The sequence below is a fragment of the Oncorhynchus clarkii genome, chromosome 16 (assembly GCF_045791955.1).
Source record: "Oncorhynchus clarkii lewisi isolate Uvic-CL-2024 chromosome 16, UVic_Ocla_1.0, whole genome shotgun sequence".
In the NCBI taxonomy this organism is placed as follows: domain Eukaryota; kingdom Metazoa; phylum Chordata; class Actinopteri; order Salmoniformes; family Salmonidae; genus Oncorhynchus; species Oncorhynchus clarkii.
Window position 1 is genome coordinate 11,073,503 of NC_092162.1, and position 24,486 is coordinate 11,097,988.

A 24,486-nucleotide genomic window follows, 5' to 3' on the forward strand; every position below is an offset into this window, starting at 1 on the left:
TTCTCAGTATGGGGGAGTCTAGTATTAGAATATATATTCTCAGTATGGGGGAGTCTAGTATTAGAATATACATTCTCAGTATGGGGGAGTCTAGTATTAGAATATACATTCTCAGTACGGGGGAGTCTAGTATTAGAATATATATTCTCAGTATGGGGGAGTCTAGTATTAGATTATACATTCTCAGTATGGGGGAGTCTAGTATTAGATTACACATTCTCAGTATGGGGGAGTCTAGTATTATAATATATATTCTCAGTATGGGGGAGTCTAGTATTAGATTACACATTCTCAGTATGGGGGAGTCTAGTATTAGATTATACATTCTCAGTATGGGGGAGTCTAGTATTAGATTATACATTCTCAGTATGGGGGAGTCTAGTATTAGATTATACATTCTCAGTATGGGGGAGTCTAGTATTAGATTATACATTCTCAGTATGGGGGAGTCTAGTATTAGATTATACATTCTCAGTATGGGGGAGTCTAGTATTAGATTACACATTCTCAGTATGGGGGAGTCTAGTATTAGATTACACATTCTCAGTATGGGGGAGTCTAGTATTAGATGATATATTCTCAGTATGGGGGAGTCTAGTATTAGATGATATATTCTCAGTATGGGGGAGTCTAGTATTAGATTATACATTCTCAGTATGGGGGAGTCTAGTATTAGATTATACATTCTCAGTATGGGGGAGTCTAGTATTAGATTACACATTCTCAGTATGGGGGAGTCTAGTATTAGATGATATATTCTCAGTATGGGGGAGTCTAGTATTAGATTATACATTCTCAGTATGGGGGAGTCTAGTATTAGATTATACATTCTCAGTATGGGGGAGTCTAGTATTAGATTATACATTCTCAGTATGGGGGAGTCTAGTATTAGATTATACATTCTCAGTATGGGGGAGTCTAGTATTAGATTATACATTCTCAGTACGGGGGAGTCTAGAATGTTGTACACCAGGGCCCCCTGGGTGGCGCAGTAGTCCAAGGCACTGCATCGCAGCACTAGCTGTGCCACCAGAGACTCTGGGTTCAGCCCAGCCGGGCCGCGACCAGGAGGTCCGTGGGGCAACGCACAATTGGCCTAGCGTCGTCCGGGTTAGGCCGGCAGGGATATCCTTGTCTCATCGCGCACTAGCGACTCCTGTGGCGGGCCGGGCGCAGTGCACGCTGACCAGGTCGCTAAGGTGCACAGTGTTTCCTCCGACACATTGGTGCGGCTGGCTTCCGGGTTGGATGCGTGCTGTGTTAAGAAGCAGTGTGGCTTGGTTGGGTTGTGTTTCGGAGGACGCATGGCTTTCGACCTTCGTCTCTCCCGAGCCCGTACGGGAGTTGTAGCGACGAGACAAGATAGTAGTTACTAACAATTGGATACCACGAAATTGGGGAGAAAAGGGGGTAAAAAATGTAAAATATATATATATAAAAAAATAATGTTGTACACAGTATGTCGTTTTAGTAAGTAGTAGGCAAGACAGGTTTTGGACGCAGTCACCACGTGTGTGTGTGTGTGTGTGTGTGTGTGTGTGTGTGTGTGTGTGTGTGTGCGCGCGCTTACGCAGATCCATGGATGTTTGAGAGCCTGATCAGCAGTGATTCTCTTGGAAGGATTAATAGTCAACATCTGATTAATAAGGTTCTTAGCCTCTGGAGTAACAGTGTCCCACTCTGGAGAGGGAAACTGGGGGGGGGACAGGAAGAGAAACAGGAAAAAAGACCATGATCTGCATTATGTCCATAACAAACGGATTTCTTCACGTTTCACATCATGTAAACAATCAGTCTTCCTACAATTCAGAATGTTAACGTGTGTTTGAATGTCTCAGTACCAGTCTTCATTAACTACATAACCTGAATACTAGAGAGGATACACACACACACACCTCTGCAATGCGTCAGGAGGCTGATAGGATCAATAGCTGGGGTGCAGCTCTCAATCTGACACTATTAAAAATTCACCAGTTGTCCAGCCAACCCCTGCACAGTACCCAAACACAGATACACACACAAACTCACATCATAGGCCCCAGCCTTGATCTGCTGGTAGAGTTTGTGTTGGTCTTCATCCCAGAATGGAGGATAGCCCACCAACAAGATATACAGAATAACACCTAGAGAGAAAGAGAGAGACCGAGAGAGGGACAAAGAGACCGAGAGAAAGGCAGAGAGAGAAAGAGAGAGAGAAAGAGAGAGACCGAGAGAGAGAGAGACCAAGAGAAAGGCAGAGAGAGTTGAGATTGGTTAAGTTTTCTGTAAACCCTGGTTTAAGATGTATGACCTCTGCACCATGGCCTCTCTTTAGCAATGGGATGGTGACACACATTACCCAGTAGTCACTAGATGATTATTTAGATTTGTTCTCCGCCTACAGTTAGAGGTTAAAGGTTTACCACAGGCCCATATGTCCACAGGCTTGCCGTAGGCGTCCTTCCTCAGGACCTCAGGGGACAGGTAACCAGGGGTGCCTGCGAAACCTGCCCGACAGATAAAACAAAATGGTTTCACACTTACATTGTCCTGGAAAGAACATTCACTTTGTCTGCAGCAAAGTGGTGAAATCTGTCTGGTACCACCAGACAGTAGAGTGGCCTGATACCACCAGACAGTAGAGTGGTCTGGTACCACCAGACAGTAGAGTGGTCTGGTACCACCAGACAGTAGAGTGGTCTGATACCACCAGACAGTAGAGTGGTCTGGTACCACCAGACAGTAGAGTGGTCTGGTACCACCAGACAGAAGAGTGGTCTGGTACCACCAGACAGTAGAGTGGTCTGATACCACCAGACAGTAGAGTGGTCTGGTACCACCAGACAGTAGAGTGGTCTGGTACCACCAGACAGTAGAGTGGTCTGATACCACCAGACAGTAGAGTGGTCTGGTACCACCAGACAGAAGAGTGGTCTGGTACCACCAGACAGAAGAGTGGTCTGGTACCACCAGACAGAAGAGTGGTCTGGTACCACCAGACAGTAGAGTGGTCTGATACCACCAGACAGTAGAGTGGTCTGGTACCACCAGACAGTAGAGTGGTCTGGTACCACCAGACAGTAGAGTGGTCTGGTACCACCAGACAGTAGAGTGGTCTGGTACCACCAGACAGTAGAGTGGTCTGATACCACCAGACAGTAGAGTGGTCTGGTACCACCAGACAGTAGAGTGGTCTGGTACCACCAGACAGTAGAGTGGTCTGGTACCACCAGACAGTAGAGTGGTCTGGTACCACCAGACAGTAGAGTGGTCTGGTACCACCAGACAGAAGAGTGGTCTGGTACCACCAGACAGAAGAGTGGTCTGGTACCACCAGACAGTAGAGTGGTCTGGTACCACCAGACAGTAGAGTGGTCTGGTATCACCACACAGATGGTTTGTGTTTTGGTTCACCAGGCTTGTTTCCTAACACTACAATCTTAAGTAACCCATATCTCATTTACTGCAATACTGTCTGAGCCAGTACATATGCTTGCTACCTACACAAATGACTCATCACACAAAATACATTTGCAAGACAAGCCACCCGTCTGTTTAAGAAACTCAATATAATCCAACGCATCTCCAAATCCCTCCCAGACAGCCTAAACCCTTTGATGGGTTCTTCCTGGTTAACTCCCAAATCCACCCATTCAACCAGACACGCCTTCACCCTCCCTGCTGCCGCAGTTCACATAGTCAATTCTCTGTTCGATACAGAGGTTCCATACTCTGGAACTCCTATCTTCACAATGTGTTTTGTCAATCATCCCTCAATGACTAGGGGTCAGTCTGATGACCCAAACTACCCACTCGTCCCCTCCATGTAGCCTGGCTCTCACACATAATCAAACATGGTTCATGTTTACTGTGTATATCATGTAAAAACAAAAGTGCGCTTGTTTAGCAGATTTAACCAACTTTTTTTTGTACTTACAGTGCCTTGCGAAAGTATTCGGTCCCCTTGAACTTTGCAACCTTTTGCCACATTTCAGGCTTCAAACATAAAGATATAAAACTGTATTTTTTTGTGAAGAATCAACAACAAGTGGGACACAATCATGAAGTGGAACGACATTTATTGGATATTTCAAACTTTTTTAACAAATCAAAAACTGAAAAATTGGACGTGCAAATTTATTCAGCCCCTTTACTTTCAGTGCAGCAAACTCTCTCCAGAAGTTCCGTGAGGATCTCTGAATGATCCAATGTTGACCTAAATGACTAATGATGATAAATACAATCCACCTGTGTGTAATCAAGTCTCCGTATAAATGCACCTGCACTGTGAAAGTCTCAGAGGTCCGTTAAAAGCGCAGAGAGCATTATGAAGAACAAGGAACACACCAGGCAGGTCCGAGATACTGTTGTGAAGAAGTTTAAAGCCGGATTTGGATACAAAACGATTTCCCAAGCTTTAAACATCCCAAGGAGCACTGTGCAAGCGATAATATTGAAATGGAAGGAGTATCAGACCACTGCAAATCTACCAAGACCTGGCCGTCCCTCTAAACTTTCAGCTCATACAAGGAGAAGACTGATCAGAGATGCAGCCAAGAGGCCCATGATCACTCTGGATGAACTGCAGAGATCTACAGCTGAGGTGGGAGACTCTGTCCATAGGACAACAATCAGTCGTATATTGCACAAATCTGGCCTTTATGGAAGAGTGGCAAGAAGAAAGCCATTTCTTAAAGATATCCATAAAAAATGTTGTTTAAAGTTTGCCACAAGCCACCTGGGAGACACACCAAACATGTGGAAGAAGGTGCTCTGGTCAGATGAAACCAAAATGGAACTTTTTGGCAACAATGCAAAACGTTATGTTTGGCGTAAAAGCAACACAGCTCATCACACTGAACACACCATCCCCACTGTCAAACATGGTGGTGGCAGCATCATGGTTTGGGCCTGCTTTTCTTCAGCAGGGACAGGGAAGATGGTTAAAATTGATGGGAAGATGGATGGAGCCAAATACAGGACCATTCTGGAAGAAAACCTGATGGAGTCTGCAAAAGACCTGAGACTGGGACGGAGATTTGTCTTCCAACAAGACAATGATCCAAAACATAAAGCAAAATCTACAATGGAATGGTTCAAAAATAAACATATCCAGGTGTTAGAATGGCCAAGTCAAAGTCCAGACCTGAATCCAATCGAGAATCTGTGGAAAGAACTGAAAACCGCTGTTCACAAATGCTCTCCATCCAACCAACCTCACTGAGCTCGAGCTGTTTTGCAAGGAGGAATGGGAAAAAATTTCAGTCTCTCGATGTGCAAAACTGATAGAGACATACCCCAAGCGACTTACAGCTGTAATCGCAGCAAAAGGTGGCGCTACAAAGTATTAACTTAAGGGGGCTGAATAATTTTGCATGCCCAATTTTTCAGTTTTTGATTTGTTAAAAAAGTTTGAAATATCCAATAAATGTCGTTCCACTTCATGATTGTGTCCCACTTGTTGTTGATTCTTCACAAAAAAATACAGTTTTATATCTTTATGTTTGAAGCCTGAAATGTGGCAAAAGGTCGCAAAGTTCAAGGGGGCCGAATACTTTCGCAAGGCACTGTATATACATTTTTGTGGATTTTTCGGGGCTTCCAACCTAACCTGCACACCGTTTTGGATTTCACTTCGTTTTCTTTGGTGCAAATAAATAAAACCTAAACCCGTTTGATGAAGGGTGTGTGTGGTCTTACCGAACCATGCCTGTTGGTCCCCCTGCACCTCGATGGCCAGGCCAAAGTCTGCCAACTTCACCGCTGCTCCCTTCATCTTACTGGCCAGGAGCAGGTTCTCAGGCTGGGGGGGTAGAAACAGAGAGATGGAGAAAGGTGTGTGTGTACAGGGGAAGTAGAAACACAGAGAGAGAGCGGGACAGGGGAAGTAGAAACACAGAGAGAGAGCGGGACAGGGGAAGTAGAAACACAGAGAGAGAGCGGGACAGGGGAAGTAGAAACACAGAGAGAGAGCGGGACAGGGGAAGTAGAAACACAGAGAGAGAGCGGGACAGGGGAAGTAGAAACACAGAGAGAGAGCGGGACAGGGGAAGTAGAAACACAGAGAGAGAGCGGGACAGGGGAAGTAGAAACACAGAGAGAGAGCGGGACAGGGGAAGTAGAAACAGAGAGAGCGGGACAGGGGAAGTAGAAACAGAGAGAGAGGGACAGGGGAAGTAGAAACAGAGAGAGAGAGCGTACAGGGGAAGTAGAAACAGAGAGAGAGCGTACAGGGGAAGTAGAAACAGAGAGAGAGCGTACAGGGGAAGTAGAAACAGAGAGAGAGCGTACAGGGGAAGTAGAAACAGAGAGAGAGCGTACAGGGGAAGTAGAAACACAGAGAGCGTACAGGGGAAGTAGAAACAGAGAGAGCGTACAGGGGAAGTAGAAACAGAGAGAGCGTACAGGGGAAGTAGAAACAGAGAGTGTACAGGGGAAGTAGAAACAGAGAGTGTACAGGGTAAATAAAAACACAGAGAGTGTACAGGGGAAGTAGAAACAGAGAGAGAGTGTACAGGGGAAGTAGAAACAGAGAGAGCGTACAGGGGAAGTAGAAACAGAGAGTGTACAGGGGAAGTAGAAACAGAGAGTGTACAGGGGAAGTAGAAACAGAGAGTGTACAGGGGAAGTAGAAACAGAGAGTGTACAGGGGAAGTAGAAACAGAGAGTGTACAGGGGAAGTAGAAACAGAGAGAGTGTACAGGGGAAGTAGAAACAGAGAGAGTGTACAGGGGAAGTAGAAACAGAGAGCGTACAGGGGAAGTAGAAACAGAGAGAGATGGAGACAGATGCATTTGTCAAATGTGTAATTCCTTTTGTTCCGTTCTGCCAAGGCAACATTTACACATGCAAATCACGTCAAAGATTATTATTACATTCAGTTGGGAGAGAAAAAAAAGGGGGGAGGGGGTAAGGAGACATGAAGGAGTAAGAGAAAGATGAGTAAAGATCTCTCATATAATTAAAATCATGCATTCTACTGTACTAGGTACTCAATTTGCATTTATAAACTGTGTGGTTCGAGCCCTTAATGATGATTGACCGCTACGATATATCAGACCGTATACCACGGCTTTGACAAAACATTTATCCAATTACGTTGGTAACCAGTTTATAATAGCAATAAGGCACCTCAGGGAGTTTGTGAAATAAGGCCAATATACCACGGCTACGGGCTGTATCCAGGCAGGCCTCGTGGTGTCGTGCATAAGAACAGCCCTTATATGGCTAATATACCACGGCTATCACACCTCCTCTGGCCTTATTGCTTAAGTACATATATGACTGGATGTATTTACTGACTGGATCATGTGACGTATGTAATTAACCTTCAAATACAAGCCTGGCGTGTGTCCTGGCCTTAACACTGATGATAGTTTGATACCAAAACGTTTGCAATTTAAATGTTCCCCTTTCATTTTATGCACTATGCACTTTTTGGGCATCATGATGACCCAATAAATCATCTGTATTTTTGCATTTAAGCATGTGTTTTGGATTTGTCCACATTCGACAGTGTGCGGGTCTCCATCTCTCCTACGATTTTCTCTGCGGCCATATATGGACATAGGGTTGTAGTCATGGAAACCACTTGGGAGTCATTTAAACAGCCCTGCAGACTGCATGCTAAGTGTACTGCGTGTATGCGCTCGTTTGTGTGTGTGTGTGTGTGTGTGTGTGTGTGTGTGTGTGTGTGTGTGTGTGTGTGTAAAGGACTGCAGTAAAAGCCTACTCAGGATAAAAGGCCAACAAATCAGACAGACAGCAAACAAGAGGTAATACAGCTATCCTCAGACACCAGGGATGTGTATGGTTATTAGAATATTCAAAATAAGCCTATTTTAAAACACTGAAAATGATTTTTCTAAATTCAATTATCCATGTAACATTGTTACATACCATGACATTTCAAATGATTCATTTAATAAAACAAACTTTAAATGTATTTTTTTAAATGACATATGCCCCACAAAAGCCTGGTAGCCATCAGGTAGCCTTCACGTGTGTAGCTTGTTGTTTATGTTGGCCAATCAAAGTGGCAAAGAGGCTCAATGTGGAGCAAGTGGACTGAGAGTTCACCAATGCAATGCAAGATGGAATTAAAAAGTTAGCGAAATTAAATGGAGTATTCTACAGTGAGCAACAAACAGGTAGGCTGTTTTATCTGAAAGGGTTGAGGACAAAGTGCAGCATGTGGTAGGGGAGTCGTAGTGGAGTCGGCGAGCTTTAGGGGAGTCGTAGTGGAGTCGGCGAGCTGTAGGGGAGTCGTAGTGGAGTCGGCGAGCTGTAGGGGAGTCGTAGTGGAGTCGGCGAGCTGTAGGGGAGTCGTAGTGGAGTCGGCGAGCTGTAGGGGAGTCGGCGAGCTCTAGGGGAGTCGGCGAGCTCTAGGGGAGTCGGCGAGCTCTAGGGCAGTCGGCGAGCTCTAGGGGAGTCGGCGAGCTCTAGGGGAGTCGTAGGGGAGTCGGCGAGCTGTAGGGGAGTCGGCGAGCTGTAGGGGAGTCGGCGAGCTGTAGGGGAGTCGGCGAGCTCTAGGGGAGTCGGCGAGCTCTAGGGGAGTCGGCGAGCTCTAGGGGAGTCGGCGAGCTCTAGGGGAGTCGGCGAGCTCTAGGGGAGTCGGCGAGCTCTAGGGGAGTCGGCAAGCTCTAGGGGAGTCGGCTACTGCGTCTCCCTCTCTCCCTCCGTCCGTCTCCTCGCGCCGCAGCTGCAGCAATAAAGCCCCAGCCTCACTCACGTGCACAGTAGTGCTCAGGTAAATGTTACCATGCATTTCGAATATCTTGATCTCCGGCAAGAAAGAAAGAAAACCATTTCATAGTGAAATTATTTCAAAGCCTACCAGATACATGCTCAGACTATGTCAAAGCGATTCACTTCTGTGTTCCATCTATTCCGGGTCACATGAACAAAGAGACATCCAGTGATGTGTCTTCATGGTGTTTCGTTGGAAGACCCATCTGATAAGAATCCATTATGTTTATCCCAACCAATCAGCCGCGAGGAGCCAGGCTGCAGTGATGTCACAGGGGTTGTCATGGTAACCACAGGGTTAATCTCTCCTTCCCTTGTCTTGGACACCTTCACTTTGAGTCAGGACTGTGTGTGGTCCGTGACTAGGAGTCCTTGTTTCCTTGTCATTAGGGAGAGTAGACCATAAGTGTGCCCTCTCCTTGCTTACGTGCAGATGACACTAACACACACCCCCCCCCCAGTCAAGGACAGACATGTGGTGTGTGTGTGTGAGTGAGTGAGAAAAAAAGATGAGGGCTAGAGGGGGAAACAGAGAGGGAGGGGACAAGTGAAACAAGGGATAGTGGGAGGGATGGAACTACAAGAGCAGTGCGTTGCCATGGCCACGAGCAAAGGTGTGTGTGGTAGTCATAGCAACAGGCGGCCAAACACACACGCTCACCACTCACCTTGAGGTCCCTGTGGACGATGTCATGCTGGTGGATATGTTGAACACTCTCCAAGATCTGGTTAATACACTGACTGGAGAGGAGAGGAGATCAGGTTAATACACTGACTGGAGAGGAGATCAGGTTAATACACTGACTGGAGAGGAGATCAGGTTAATACACTGACTGGAGAGGAGATCAGGTTAATACAGTGACTGGAGAGGAGATCAGGTTAATACAGTGACTGGAGAGGAGATCAGGTTAATACAGTGACTGGAGAGGAGATCAGGTTAATATACTGACTGGAGAGGATAGGAGAGGAGATGGGATCAGGTTAATACACTGACTGGAGAGGAGATCAGGTTAATACACTGAGAGGAGATCAGGTTAATACACTGAGAGGAGATCAGGTTAATACACTGACTGGAGAGGAGATCAGGTTAATACACTGACTGGAGAGGAGATGGGATCAGGTTAATATACTGACTGGAGAGGAGATGGGATCAGGTTAATACACTGACTGGAGAGGAGATCAGGTTAATACACTGACTGGAGAGGAGAGGAGATCAGGTTAATAAACTGACTGGAGAGGAGAGGAGATCAGGTTAATACACTGACTGGAGAGGAGATGGGATCAGGTTAATACACTGACTGGAGAGGAGATGGGATCAGGTTAATACACTGACTGGAGAGGAGATGGGATCAGGTTAATACACTGACTGGAGAGGAGATCAGGTTATATATACTGACTAGAGAGGAGATCAGGTTAATATACTGACTAGAGAGGAGATGGGATCAGGTTAATACACTGACTAGAGAGGAGATCAGGTTAATATACTGACTAGAGAGGAGATCAGGTTAATACACTGACTAGAAAGGAGATCAGGTTAATATACTGACTGGAGAAGAGATGGGATCAGGTTAATATACTGACTGGAGAGGAGATGGGATCAGGTTAATACACTGACTGGAGAGATCAGGTTAATACACTGACTAGAGAGGAGATCAGGTTAATACACTGACTAGAGAGGAGAGGAGCTCAGGTTAATACACTGACTAGAGAGGAGATCAGGTTAATATACTGACTGGAGAGGAGATCAGGTTAATACACTGACTGGAGAGGAGATGGGATCAGGTTAATACACTGACTGGAGAGGAGATGGGATCAGGTTAATACACTGACTGGAGAGGAGAGGGGATCAGGTTAATACACTGACTGGAGAGGAGGTGGGATCAGGTTAATACACTGACTGGAGAGGAGATGGGATCAGGTTAATACACTGACTGGAGAGGAGAGGGGATCAGGTTAATACACTGACTGGAGAGGAGAGGGGATCAGGTTAATACACCGACTGGAGAGGAGAGGGGATCAGGTTAATACACCGACTGGAGAGGAGAGGAGATCAGGTTAATACACTGACTGGAGAGGAGAGGAGATCAGGTTAATACACCGACTGGAGAGGAGAGGAGATCAGGTTAATACACCGACTGGAGAGGAGAAAAGAGGAGAAAATCAATGATCCAGTCATCACTAAACGTGTATGTTTGTACTGAAAGCTCAACAGGTTACTTACTACAATAGTGGTTCTCAGCCTTAGTTTTGTCACTGTTACATGCTTGGATTACCCCTGAATTACCCCCTAATGAGCATTTGACCAATAGGTCCATGTTTCTTTGAGACTTCCCAGGTACCCCATGTGGATAGGCCAGTTAGCAAAGATAAGAAATCATGCCACTCTCCCACGGTTTTGACCTGCGCTGTGCTACGCAGCTGCGTAACCATGGTAACAGTAAGTAGGGAGGGCCCACCTGGCGTCGGCCTCGCTGTAGTACTCCCTAGCAACGATGTCTTCAAACAATTCTCCTCCTGTCACCCTGAGAGACAGAGACCGAGCGACAGAGGAGAGACCGAGAGGGAGAAAGACAGAGGAAGGAGGACCAGATTGTTATCATACATAAAGAAACCTCTTTCATGGAGGCACATGCACAAGCCTGGAAGGTCGGTGTGTGTGTGTTATACTCACAGGTCAAAGACAAGGTAGTGAAAGCCTTCCTCTGAGATACTGTCATGTAGCCTCACTAGAGAGAAAGAGAGGGTGGAGAAGAGGGAGAGAAAGAGAATTATGAGATTTAACAGTGGAATACGTAATGGCTACTTAGTTTGACATTCTAGATCTGACTTAATGTATAGTTTTGTTTAAGGGTTTAGGGTTGGAGGTTAAAGGTTATGTAAAAAGGTACATTTGTGTGTAATAAGTAGCAGGTCCTCCCTGCAGCAAGTACAGTATGAGTGTTCATCTCTCCCCGTCCCTCTCCCCGTCCAAGGTTTATATGAAGCTCAGACAAATGAGAAGGAGAGAGAAAGAGAGACGGAATGAGAAGGAGCGAGAGAGGCAGAATGAGAAAGAGAGAAAGATAGACAGAATAGAGAAACTATAAAAAGGAGAGAAAGACAAGGAGGGAGGGGCAGAGCAATCTGGGACACTGAAGAGAGAGCCAGAAATAAGGGAGAGGGAAGGAGGGATAGATGATAGAGGGATGCAACTGAAAGAGACAGTACAAAGTTGTCATTGACTCATCAGTATGGCCTCATCTCTTCCTCCCCCCTCCCCCCTCCGTCCTCCTGGTCATTTATTTTTTTAAACAACAACTTTGATTTGAACAGAAAATAAGCATTATTGAAGTCCCATTCATTCAGGTTTTATTGTCCTCAATTAGATGACTTTTCATAAACCTGAAATTGAAAATAAGACAAGTAGAGAAACAGACCTACCGATGTTTGAGTGTTTGAGCAGGCGGCAGATACGCGCCTCTCGTTCCAGCTTCTGGTGATCTGAGGAGAGGAAAACTCCCTTAGAACCGGCCAATGAGAGCTTATTCAGTTAGAAAACAGGCTAATGAAAGGTTTAGAACAAGGTGAACACACACAGGGTGAGACAGCTCCACACACACACACACACACACACACACAGAGGGTGAGACAGCTCCACACACACACACAGGGTGAGACAGCTCCACACACACAGGGTGAGACAGCTCCACACACACAGGGTGAGACAGCTCCACACACACACACACAGGGTGAGACAGCTCCACACACACACACACAGGGTGAGACAGCTCCACACACACACACACACAGGGTGAGACAGCTCCACACACACACACACACAGGGTGAGACAGCTCCACACACACACACACACAGGGTGAGACAGCTCCACACACACACACACACACACACACACACACACACAGGGTGAGACAGCTCCACACGCACACACACACACAGGGTGAGACAGCTCCACACGCACACACACACACAGGGTGAGACAGCTCCACACACACACACACACACACAGGGTGAGACAGCTCCACACACACACAGGGTGAGACAGCTCCACACACACACACACAGGGTGAGACAGCTCCACACACACACACAGGGTGAGACAGCTCCACACACACACACAGGGTGAGACAGCTCCACACACACACACACACACAGGGTGAGACAGCTCCACACACACACACACACACACACAGGGTGAGACAGCTCCACACACACACACACACACACACAGGGTGAGACAGCTCCACACACACACACACACAGGGTGAGACAGCTCCACACACACACACACACAGGGTGAGACAGCTCCACACACACACACACACACACACAGGGTGAGACAGCTTCACACACACACACAGGGTGAGACAGCTTCACACACACACACAGGGTGAGACAGCTCCACACACACACACAGGGTGAGAGAGCTCCACACACACACAAACAGGGTGAGAGAGCTCCACACACACACACAGGGTGAGACAGCTCCACACACACACACAGGGTGAGACAGCTCCACACACACACAGGGTGAGACAGCTCCACACACACACAGGGTGTAAGTAAGGTGTGTATACTGTGTGTGTGGATGTTGCTCGCAGCCCCAGCTGTGGAACATTGCTGTGCCAGCACTTTTGCCTAGCAGGGGACACATGATGAAATTGGAACACACACACACCTGACTACCACCTCAAACAATCTTACATAATTCTGATACACAACCCCCCCCCCCCACACACACACACTCCTCCCCCTGCCGTCATCACCGTTAACAACAGATGTGAGAGGTCAGAGGTAATCCGGGGTGACCCTGGCGGAGAGTCAGACTGTTTGTGTGACTGTGTTGACACGTATTATTCTAATGAAATATCAAGTGCTGCAGGGCTCCAAAACAGAGACCACACACATTTATTCACATTCATGTAATCAGAGTATCGCAGTTTGATTTCACAGACCCTTGCCGAATGTTTTTCACTAAAAACACTCATTTCAAAACACATTGCAGCACATCCCATTTAATATCGCAACACTGAATATCTTAAACTCAATAACAACAACAACAACAACAACTGGCAATTTCATTATCAGACACCCTGGCTAACAAACAAGTATTAGACCCACGCGCAGACACAGACTGTAACACACACAACTGGCTTTCTCATCACCTTATCATTTCAGTCCAATAAATACACTACTCCTACACTGCTGCTAAACAGCCTCACCTCCTAACACAACCATTCTCCTCAACAAATAATCCTTTCTAGCCCTCCCTCTCCCCCTTCATCCATCCCTCCTCTGATCCACTTCTCCTCCCATCACTTCGGTCTCCTTCCATTCCTCCCTCCTTCATCCATCCCTCCTTCCATCCCCTTCTCCCTCCTCCCCCCATCACTTCTGTCTCCTTCCATTCCCCCCCCCTTAATCATCCCCTTCTCCCTCTGATCCCCTTCTCCCCCTCTGATCCCCTCCCCCCCCCCCCATCACTTCAGTCTCCTTCCATCACTCTCCCCCTTCATCCATCCATCCCTTCTCTCCCCCATCACTTCTCTGCCTCCCATTTCCCACCACCTCGCTCTCCCTCCCTCTTCCATCTTTCCTACTACCCCTCTCCCGCCCCCCTTTCTTCTCCCCATGTAGGCTCTCGATTCTCTCGCTCTTTCTCTCTCCTGCAGGGACAAACTACAGCAACCCTAGTCTCATTTCACTACTGACGCAGCAGAGAGAGAAAGGGAGAGAGAAACCGAGAGGATTACATGAAAATGTCCATATGCAGAAAGAGGATCACAACTCCCCATTGCGCACGCGTGTGTGTGTGTGTGTGTGTGTGTGTGTGCACGCGTGCGTGAAGGTAGCATGGCTTACTGCAACTATTGCTGATTCATTCAATTATTTGTTGAAGTGTGCCTGTGTGGGGGCGTGCACGGGTGTACAATGCATGTGGTGTGTGTGTGTGAAAACAACATGAACTTTGTGTGATTTACTGCGAAGTTAACGTGACAACACGTCCTCGTGAAATGAATGTGAATTCATGAAAATGCACTATTTGGATATATGTGATAGTACACGGGACAACATTCGAGCTCACGGGACAACATTTGAGCTCACGCGAAAGCCCAGGTGTCAAATATCACTTAGAATATTTAACTTTGAAAGGTATAATTGACATTAATTCAATTTCAACAGTCATGGTCCCCTGGAGGTTTTTGTCTAGTTGCCATGAAAATACAGTAAATATACAACTAGTTACTGTATTTTTACAACTAAATGAAGGCGTTAATGTTAAAGGACAGTATGCTGACTCAACCTCATTTGAACTCACAACCTCTTGGTTGCTAGCTACCTGACGGTCCAGCTGCTCCACCAGGCCTGTTGGCATAATAGAGATTGGCAAGAATAAATTCTTGCACTTTGCCTAAAGTTCAGATTTAAATTACTGTAAAATCTTGTACTGTGACCACAATTGGGACTCAGCCTTAAAAAGGGATTTGAACTAATAACCCTTTGCTCGTTAGACTGCAGCTACACCACCAGATCTATGAGCGGGAAAGAGAAATGGCCACAGACTTGTGGAAATGTCACAGGTGAAATCATGTGTTTTTTCTCATAAGGGTAGTAGATGGTGCAGAGATTGCTGCTGGGTAATTAATTACTGGCACTTCCTACTGTCCTGTAATTGGCCATCTGCTCCACAGCCATGTTGCACCAGGGGGAGAAGGAGAGGTACGCGACACTCACACACAAACTCTAGCCCCCCTCAGATTATGACGGTGTTTAGCGCCGCTTTCAGATACTTATTACCCATGGGGCAGTGCACTAGCTCACACAGGCCCAATGGTGCTAATAACAACACTCAAATCCTACTAGGCACACTGCCACCACACACACACACAGTGTGTACTGTATGAGTACTCCTCTAATGCTCCTCCTCTCTCTAAATCGCCTCGCTCTTCATCCTCCTCCTCTCCCTCTCTCGACACAGATCACTGCAAGGCTGTCGGAGCCCCTCCCATCTTGGCCCACACACACACACACACACTTTAATGCTGTACTGTGCAACTCTTAATAATTGACTGTTACCACAAAAAGCTTCTAGATATTGCTGAAACTTCCTTCTTCAGAATACCAAATACCAGCCCAGTGATACCTATTATCAAAACACACACACCACAAAGGGGCTAACAGGGGGGGGTGTGAGATCCTGTGGGGTCTTGGCCCCTGCTGAGATACATTTAGTCTAACTGGATTAGCCTCAATACTGACCAATCTCCTAGCTACTGACGGTGGGAGGGAGAGAGGGAACAGGCATAGAGCCAGGACTGCTCGAAGAAGAACAGAAGAGAAAAAAAGAGGGAGGGAGAGCGAGCGAGAGAATGCGTGTTGACTGCAGAGGAGGGCAGCTCTGAGCTGAGATGCAGCACACAGTCCCCAGACACACCGTGTGGCAGAGGCCTGCATGCTGAGAACAGTCACGCCCTGTAGACCTAAAACAGCCCACAGTGGAGCTTGGCTTTCTGCGTAAACAGTTACCACATCACCAACTACCACCCCCTCCACACACACTCACAGAACACAGAAGTAAATCTGGAGTATGCATCAAATCATTATTATTCTAAATAACTTCCAGAAGAAAAAAAAGACATGGTGTTACTGGTCTACAGCACCAGAATATTTAACAAAATGACATGGTGTTACTGGTCTACAGCACCAGAATATTTAACAAAATGACATGGTGTTACTGGTCTACAGCACCAGAATATTTAACAAAATGACATGGTGTTACTGGTCTACAGCACCAGAATATTTAACAAAATGTTCAAATACAAGATAATTTGTCGTCACACTACTTATGGTCAACTCAAGACATCCCATCAGCTGCACCCCTGGATAGCCCTGCACGGGCGTGACGTTCAAGCCCTGCCCTACCCAGGCCAGTGACGTTCAAGCCCTGCCCTACCCAGGCCAGTGACGTTCAAGCCCTGCCCTACCCAGGCCAATGACGTTCAAGCCCTGCCCTATCCAGGCCAGTGACGTTCAAGCCCTGCCCTACCCAGGCCAGGCCAGTGACGTTCAAGCCCTGCCCCACCCAGGCCAGTGACATTCAAGCCCTGCCCTACCCAGGCCAGTGACGTTCAAGCCCTGCCCTACCCAGGCCAGTGACGTTCAAGCCCTGCCCTACCCAGGCCAGGCCAGTGACGTTCAAGCCCTGCCCTAGCCAGGCCAGGCCAGTGACGTTCAAGCCCTGCCCCACCCAGGCCAGTGACGTTCAAGCCCTGCCCTACCCAGGCCAGTGACGTTCAAGCCCTTCCCTACCCAGGCCAGGGACGTTCAAGCCCTGCCCCACCCAGGCCAGGCCAGTGACGTTCAAGCCCTGCCCCACCCAGGCCAGTGACGTTCAAGCCCTGCCCCACCCAGGCCAGGCCAGTGACGTTCAAGCCCTGCCCCACCCAGGCCAGGCCAGGGACGTTCAAGCCCTGCCCCACCCAGGCCAGGCCAGTGACGTTCAAGCCCTGCCCCTCCCAGGCCAGTGACGTTCAAGCCCTGCCCCACCCAGGCCAGGCCAGTGACGTTCAAGCCCTGCCCCACCCAGGCCAGGCCAATGACGTTCAAGCCCTGCCCCACCCAGGCCAGGCCAGTGACGTTCAAGCCCTGCCCCACCCAGGCCAGGCCAATGACGTTCAAGCCCTGCCCTATTAAATACTACCAACATAGATTTCACATTGCAACAAATAACATGTTAAATCTATCGTTTACGCGTAGTTTCTGAATAAAGACACGAGGCGCTGTCTATTCAGTACCACTGCACAGTGGGAGCTTGGTCTTATCGTTAGGCTACATCGGATGAGCAGAGGCACTGGTCATTCCCCGAGACCTCCAGCCGGCTGCTTCAGTTTGAAGTCGGCCTTGTTAGGACTGCACAGCAATGCAGAACATGTTTTACTTGTACAGTATTCCAGGTTGAAAAAGGCTTCTGAAGTTAGTCATTTCCACTTCGACATTTCAACCCCTGCAAAAATGGCCATTATATAATCCACATTTATTTTCCTGATGTAGCAAACTGGCTCAATTTAAGATCATGTATACAGTTGAAGTCGGGAAGTTTACATACACTTAAGATGGAGTCATTAAAACTTTTTTTTTTTTACCAATCCACAAATTTCTTGTTAACAAACTTTTGGCAAGTCGTTTAGGACATCTACTTTGTGCAAGATAAGTAATTATTTCAACAAATTGTTTACAGACAGATTATCTCACTGTATCACAATTCCAGTGGGTCAGAAGTTTACACACATTCAATTTACTGTGCCTTTAAACAGCTTGGAAAATTCCAGAAAAATTATATCATGGCTTTAGAAGCTTCTGATATGCTGATTGACATAATTTGAGTCAATTGGAGGTGTACCTGTGGATGTATTTCAAGGCCTACCTTGTGCCTCTTTGCTTGACATCATGGGAAAAATCAAAAGAAATCAGCCAAGACCTCAGAAAAACAATTGTAGACCGCCACACGTCTGGTTCATCCTTGGGAGCAATTTCCAAACGCCTGAAGGTACCACGTTCATCTGTACAAACAATAGTACGCAAGTATAAACACCATGGGACCACGCAGTCGTCATACCGTTCAGGAAGGAGACGCGTTCTCCAAGAGATGAACGTACCTTGTTGCGAAATGCCCTCTGGTCTGATGAAAAAAAAAATAGAACTGTTTGGCTATAATGACCATCGTTATGCTTGGAGGAAAAAGAGGGACGCTTGCAAGCCGACGAACACCATCCCAACCGTGAAGCACGGGGGTAGCAGCATCATGTTGTGGGGGTGCTTTGCTGCAGGAGGGACTGGTGCATTTCACAAAATAGATGGCATCATGAGGATAGAAAATTATGTGGCTATATTGAAGCAACATCTCAAGACATCAGTCAGGAAGTTAAATCTCGGTTGCAAATAGGTCTTCCAAATGGACAATGACCCCAAGCATACTTCCAAAATTGTGGTAAAATGGCTTAAGTACAACAAAGTCAAGGTATTGGAGTGGTCATCACAAAGCCCTGACCTCAATACTATAGAAAATGTGTGGGCAGAGCTGAAAAAGCATGTGCGAGCAAGGAGGCCTAAAAACCTGACTCCATTACACCAGCTCTGTCAGGAGGAATGGGCCAAACTTCACCCAACTTATTGTGGGAAGCTTGTGGAAGGCTACCCAAAACGTTTGACCCAAGTCAACAATTTAAAGGCAATGCTACCAGATACTAATTGAGTGTATGTAAACTTCTGACCTACTGGGAATATGATGAAAGGAATAAAAACTGAAATTAAGAGATTTCACATTCTTAAAATAAAGTGGTGATCCTAACTGACCTAAAACTGAATTTTTACTATGATTAAATGTCAGGAATTGTGAAAAACTGAGTTTAAATGCATTTGGCCAAGGTGTATGTAAACTTCCAACTTCAAATGTATGTTATATATCCACCTCTGTCTGACCCACTGGAATTGTGATACAGTGAATTATAAAGTTAAATAATCTGTCTGTAAACAATTGTTGGAAAAATTACTTGTGTCATGCACAAAGTAGATGTCCTAACAGACTTGCCAAAACTATAGTTTGTTAACAAATAATTTGTGGAGTGGTTGAAAAACGAGTTTTAATGACTCCAACCTAAGTGTATTTAAACTTCCGACTTCAACTGTATGTATGTATGTATGTATGTATGTATGTTATATATATATATATTTTTGTCAATCAGTATATGATTTGTGAACAATATTCCTTTCATGCATTACTCATCAAAAGAGAATTCGGTTGTGCTGATTGGCTTATTCCCATATATATTTTTTCCTGCATTTGGACAATTTGTTAGTTAATATGAACAATTCGTTACAACCTCTGACAATATTACATATACATCTTTGTTTATTATCATAATGTATTAATTTACTGATTCAATATTAATTGTTAATTCCTTTGAATAAATTGAGACAATTTTCTTTAATCACTGCTCTTTATTACGGGTGACAATTCTAGTACTCATCACTGCATTCTCTACCGGGAAGTTGGTTGGCCCTCTGTGATGTCATCACTGCATTCTCTACCGGAATGTTGGTTGGCTCTCTGTGATGTCATCACTGCATTCTCTACCGGAATGTTGGTTGGCTCTCTGTGATGTCATCTCTGCATTCTCTACCGGGAAAGTTGGTTGGCCCTCTGCGATGTCATCACTGCATTCTCTACCGGAATGTTGGTTGGCCCTCTGCGATGTCATCACTGCATTCTCTACGGGAAAGTTGGTTGGCTCTCTGTGATGTCATCACTGCATTCTCTACCGGAATGTTGGTTGGCTCTCTGTGATGTCATCACTGCATTCTCTACCGGAATGTTGGTTGGCTCTCTGTGATGTCATCACTGCATTCTCTACCGGAATGTTGGTTGGCTCTCTGTGATGTCATCACTGCATTCTCTACCGGAATGTTGGTTGGCTCTCTGTGATGTCATCACTGCATTCTCTACCGGAATGTTGGTTGGCTCTCTGTGATGTCATCACTGCATTCTCTACCGGGAAAGTTGGTTGGCCCTCTGCGATGTCATCACTGCATTCTCTACCGGAATGTTGGTTGGCTCTCTGCGATGTCATCACTGCATTCTCTACCGGAATGTTGGTTGGCTCTCTGTGATGTCATCACTGCATTCTCTACCGGAATGTTGGTTGGCTCTCTGTGATGTCATCACTGCATTCTCTACCGGAATGTTGGTTGGCTCTCTGTGATGTCATCACTGCATTCTCTACCGGAATGTTGGTTGGCTCTCTGTGATGTCATCACTGCATTCTCTACCGGAATGTTGGTTGGCTCTCTGTGATGTCATCACTGCATTCTCTACCGGGAAAGTTGGTTGGCCCTCTGCGATGTCATCACTGCATTCTCTACCGGAATGTTGGTTGGCTCTCTGTGATGTCATCACTGCATTCTCTACCGGGAAGTTGGTTGGCCCTCTGCGATGTCATCACTGCATTCTCTACCGGAATGTTGGTTGGCTCTCTGTGATGTCATCACTGCATTCTCTACCGGAATGTTGGTTGGCTCTTTGTGATGTCATCACTGCATTCTCTACCGGGAAGTTGGTTGGCCCTCTGTGATGTCATCACTGCATTCTCTACCGGAATGTTGGTTGGCTCTCTGTGATGTCATCACTGCATTCTCTACCGGAATGTTGGTTGGCTCTCTGTGATGTCATCACTGCATTCTCTACCGGAATGTTGGTTGGCTCTCTGTGATGTCATCACTGCATTCTCTACCGGGAAAGTTGGTTGGCCCTCTGCGATGTCATCACTGCATTCTCTACCGGAATGTTGGTTGGCTCTCTGTGATGTCATCACTGCATTCTCTACCGGGAAGTTGGTTGGCCCTCTGCGATGTCATCACTGCATTCTCTACGGGAAAGTTGGTTGGCTCTCTGTGATGTCATCACTGCATTCTCTACCGGAATGTTGGTTGGCTCTCTGTGATGTCATCACTGCATTCTCTACCGGAATGTTGGTTGGCTCTCTGTGATGTCATCACTGCATTCTCTACCGGAATGTTGGTTGGCTCTCTGTGATGTCATCACTGCATTCTCTACCGGAATGTTGGTTGGCTCTCTGTGATGTCATCACTGCATTCTCTACCGGAATGTTGGTTGGCTCTCTGTGATGTCATCACTGCATTCTCTACCGGAATGTTGGTTGGCTCTCTGTGATGTCATCACTGCATTCTCTACCGGGAAAGTTGGTTGGCCCTCTGCGATGTCATCACTGCATTCTCTACGGGAAAGTTGGTTGGCCCTCTGCGATGTCATCACTGCATTCTCTACCGGAAAGTTGGTTGGCCCTCTGCGATGTCATCACTGCATTCTCTACCGGGAAGTTGGTTGGCCCTCTGCGATGTCATCACTGCATTCTCTACTGGAAAGTTGGTTGGCCCTCTGCGATGTCATCACTGCATTCTCTACCGGAAAGTTGGTTGGCCCTCTGCGATGTCATCACTGCATTCTCTACCGGAAAGTTGGTTGGCCCTCTGCGATGTCATCACTGCATTCTCTACCAGAAAGTTGGTTGGCCCTCTGTGACAGCAATGTATCAACCTACGTGACATGTTAAATTTATAAAGCCCTTTTACAAAACGTCCCACGGTACCAAACATCATCACTAAACTTTAGACATACGAGGTACCACACCCGGTCTCAAGGATGGTTCACTCTGGAAATTCCTTTGGTCTCAGTTAGGGAAATCAGCTTTTAGTTCTTGCACCATGTTTGTAGAACTATCTTCAAAATGTTCTTAAAAATGTGATGTTGTTGCCTCTTGTGAAATTCAGAAAGCTGATCGAGGACCTGATGAAATAGATACCTAGTCCGTAATACAGCTGAACGCATTCAACTTAAATGTGTCTTCTGCATTTAAGTTATATCGACAAAAAAACATGTTTAAACCCTTTTTAAAGAACCATTGCTGATATGGTTCAAACGTAACAAATAAAATACACACGAAGTGCGCATGTGCAAATGGTATTCAAACATGTTGCCAGTAATGTTAGACTAATGTCTACAGCGCCAATTTTTATTTTATTATCAGCACTGTTCAGAACCAGCACACTGAGCACAGGTTAAATATCCACACATATTACTAACTAGTTGGGACTCACGGCCCCAAACACATGTTCAGTAGGCTGTTCAGAACCAGCACACTGAGCACAGGTTAAATATCCACACATATTACTAACTAGTTGGGACTCACGGCCCCAAACACATGTTCAGTAGGCTGTTCAGAACCAGCACACTGAGCACAGGTTAAATATCCACACATATTACTAACTAGTTGGGACTCACGGCCCCGAACACATGTTCAGTAGGCTGTTCAGAACCAGCACACTGAGCACAGGTTAAATATCCACACATATTACTAACTAGTTGGGACTCACGGCCCCAAACACATGTTCAGTAGGCTGTTCAGAACCAGCACACTGAGCACAGGTTAAATATCCACACATATTACTAACTAGTTGGGACTCACGGCCCCAAACACATGTTCAGTAGGCTGTTCAGAACCAGCACACTGAGCACAGGTTAAATATCCACACATATTACTAACTAGTTGGGACTCACGGCCCCAAACACATGTTCAGTAGGCTGTTCAGAACCAGCACACTGAGCACAGGTTAAATATCCACACATATTACTAACTAGTTGGGACTCACGGCCCCAAACACATGTTCAGTAGGCTGTTCAGAACCAGCACACTGAGCACAGGTTAAATATCCACACATATTACTAACTAGTTGGGACTCACGGCCCCAAACACATGTTCAGTAGGCTGTTCAGAACCAGCACACTGAGCACAGGTTAAATATCCACACATATTACTAACTAGTTGGGACTCACGGCCCCAAACACATGTTCAGTAGGCTGTTCAGAACCAGCACACTGAGCACAGGTTAAATATCCACACATATTACTAACTAGTTGGGACTCACGGCCCCAAACACATGTTCAGTAGGCTATTCAGAACCAGCACACTGAGCACAGGTTAAATATCCACACATATTACTAACTAGTTGGGACTCACGGCCCCAAACACATGTTCAGTAGGCTATTCAGAACCAGCACACTGAGCACAGGTTAAATATCCACACATATTACTAACTAGTTGGGACTCACGGCCCCAAACACATGTTCAGTAGGCTGTTCAGAACCAGCACACTGAGCACAGGTTAAATATCCACACATATTACTAACTAGTTGGGACTCACGGCCCCAAACACATGTTCAGTAGGCTATTCAGAACCAGCACACTGAGCACAGGTTAAATATCCACACATATTACTAACTAGTTGGGACTCACGGCCCCAAACACATGTTCAGTAGGCTGTTCAGAACCAGCACACTGAGCACAGGTTAAATATCCACACATATTACTAACTAGTTGGGACTCACGGCCCCAAACACATGTTCAGTAGGCTATTCAGAACCAGCACACTGAGCACAGGTTAAATATCCACACATATTACTAACTAGTTGGGACTCACGGCCCCAAACACATGTTCAGTAGGCTGTTCAGAACCAGCACACTGAGCACAGGTTAAATATCCACACATATTACTAACTAGTTGGGACTCACGGCCCCAAACACATGTTCAGTAGGCTATTCAGAACCAGCACACTGAGCACAGGTTAAATATCCACACATATTACTAACTAGTTGGGACTCACGGCCCCAAACACATGTTCAGTAGGCTATTCAGAACAAGCACACTGAGCACAGGTTAAATATCCACACATATTACTAACTAGTTGGGACTCACGGCCCCAAACACATGTTCAGTAGGCTATTCAGAACAAGCACACTGAGCACAGGTTAAATATCCACACATATTACTAACTAGTTGGGACTCACGGCCCCAAACACATGTTCAGTAGGCTATTCAGAACAAGCACAATTAGATCAAATGTAGGCTATTGACTATTTGGAGAGGCCTCAACCTAAGCAGTAGGCTCAAATCCAGTTACCTTTTGAAGTAACTCCTCTACCTGCCACTCCAGTCCACAGTTCACCCACAGAACTTAGGCAACAATAACAGGACTCCTCAAGTTAAGACAAGTTTAACTATATGGTCATAACCTAACACTCCAAATGAATAGGAGTTGTGAAGCACTCGGAAGCAAAGCAGTTTAACCACCGCCTTCGCCCAATCCTGGTTTGTCCATATAATCAGTGTCAAAAAATAAATAAAAAGAC

The 24,486-nt window shown here is 46.2% G+C and overlaps 1 protein-coding gene across 14 annotated transcripts in view; it reads right to left on the reverse strand.

Annotated features, from left to right (window-relative positions):
- LOC139367948 (calcium/calmodulin-dependent protein kinase type II subunit gamma-like) overlaps positions 1-24,486 on the reverse strand; it is a 42,068-nt gene that overhangs the window by 12,097 nt on the left and 5,485 nt on the right. For all 14 annotated transcript variants that reach the window (XM_071106359.1, XM_071106362.1, XM_071106357.1 and 11 more), the window contains exons 3-10: positions 12,148-12,207; positions 11,399-11,453; positions 11,184-11,249; positions 9,396-9,468; positions 5,680-5,782; positions 2,403-2,486; positions 2,029-2,123; positions 1,571-1,693 (exon numbers count right to left, since the gene is read on the reverse strand). In XM_071106359.1, coding sequence (XP_070962460.1) covers positions 1,571-1,693; positions 2,029-2,123; positions 2,403-2,486; positions 5,680-5,782; positions 9,396-9,468; positions 11,184-11,249; positions 11,399-11,453; positions 12,148-12,207 — 659 coding nt within the window. The remainder of the gene's footprint in view (positions 1-1,570; positions 1,694-2,028; positions 2,124-2,402; positions 2,487-5,679; positions 5,783-9,395; positions 9,469-11,183; positions 11,250-11,398; positions 11,454-12,147; positions 12,208-24,486) is intronic.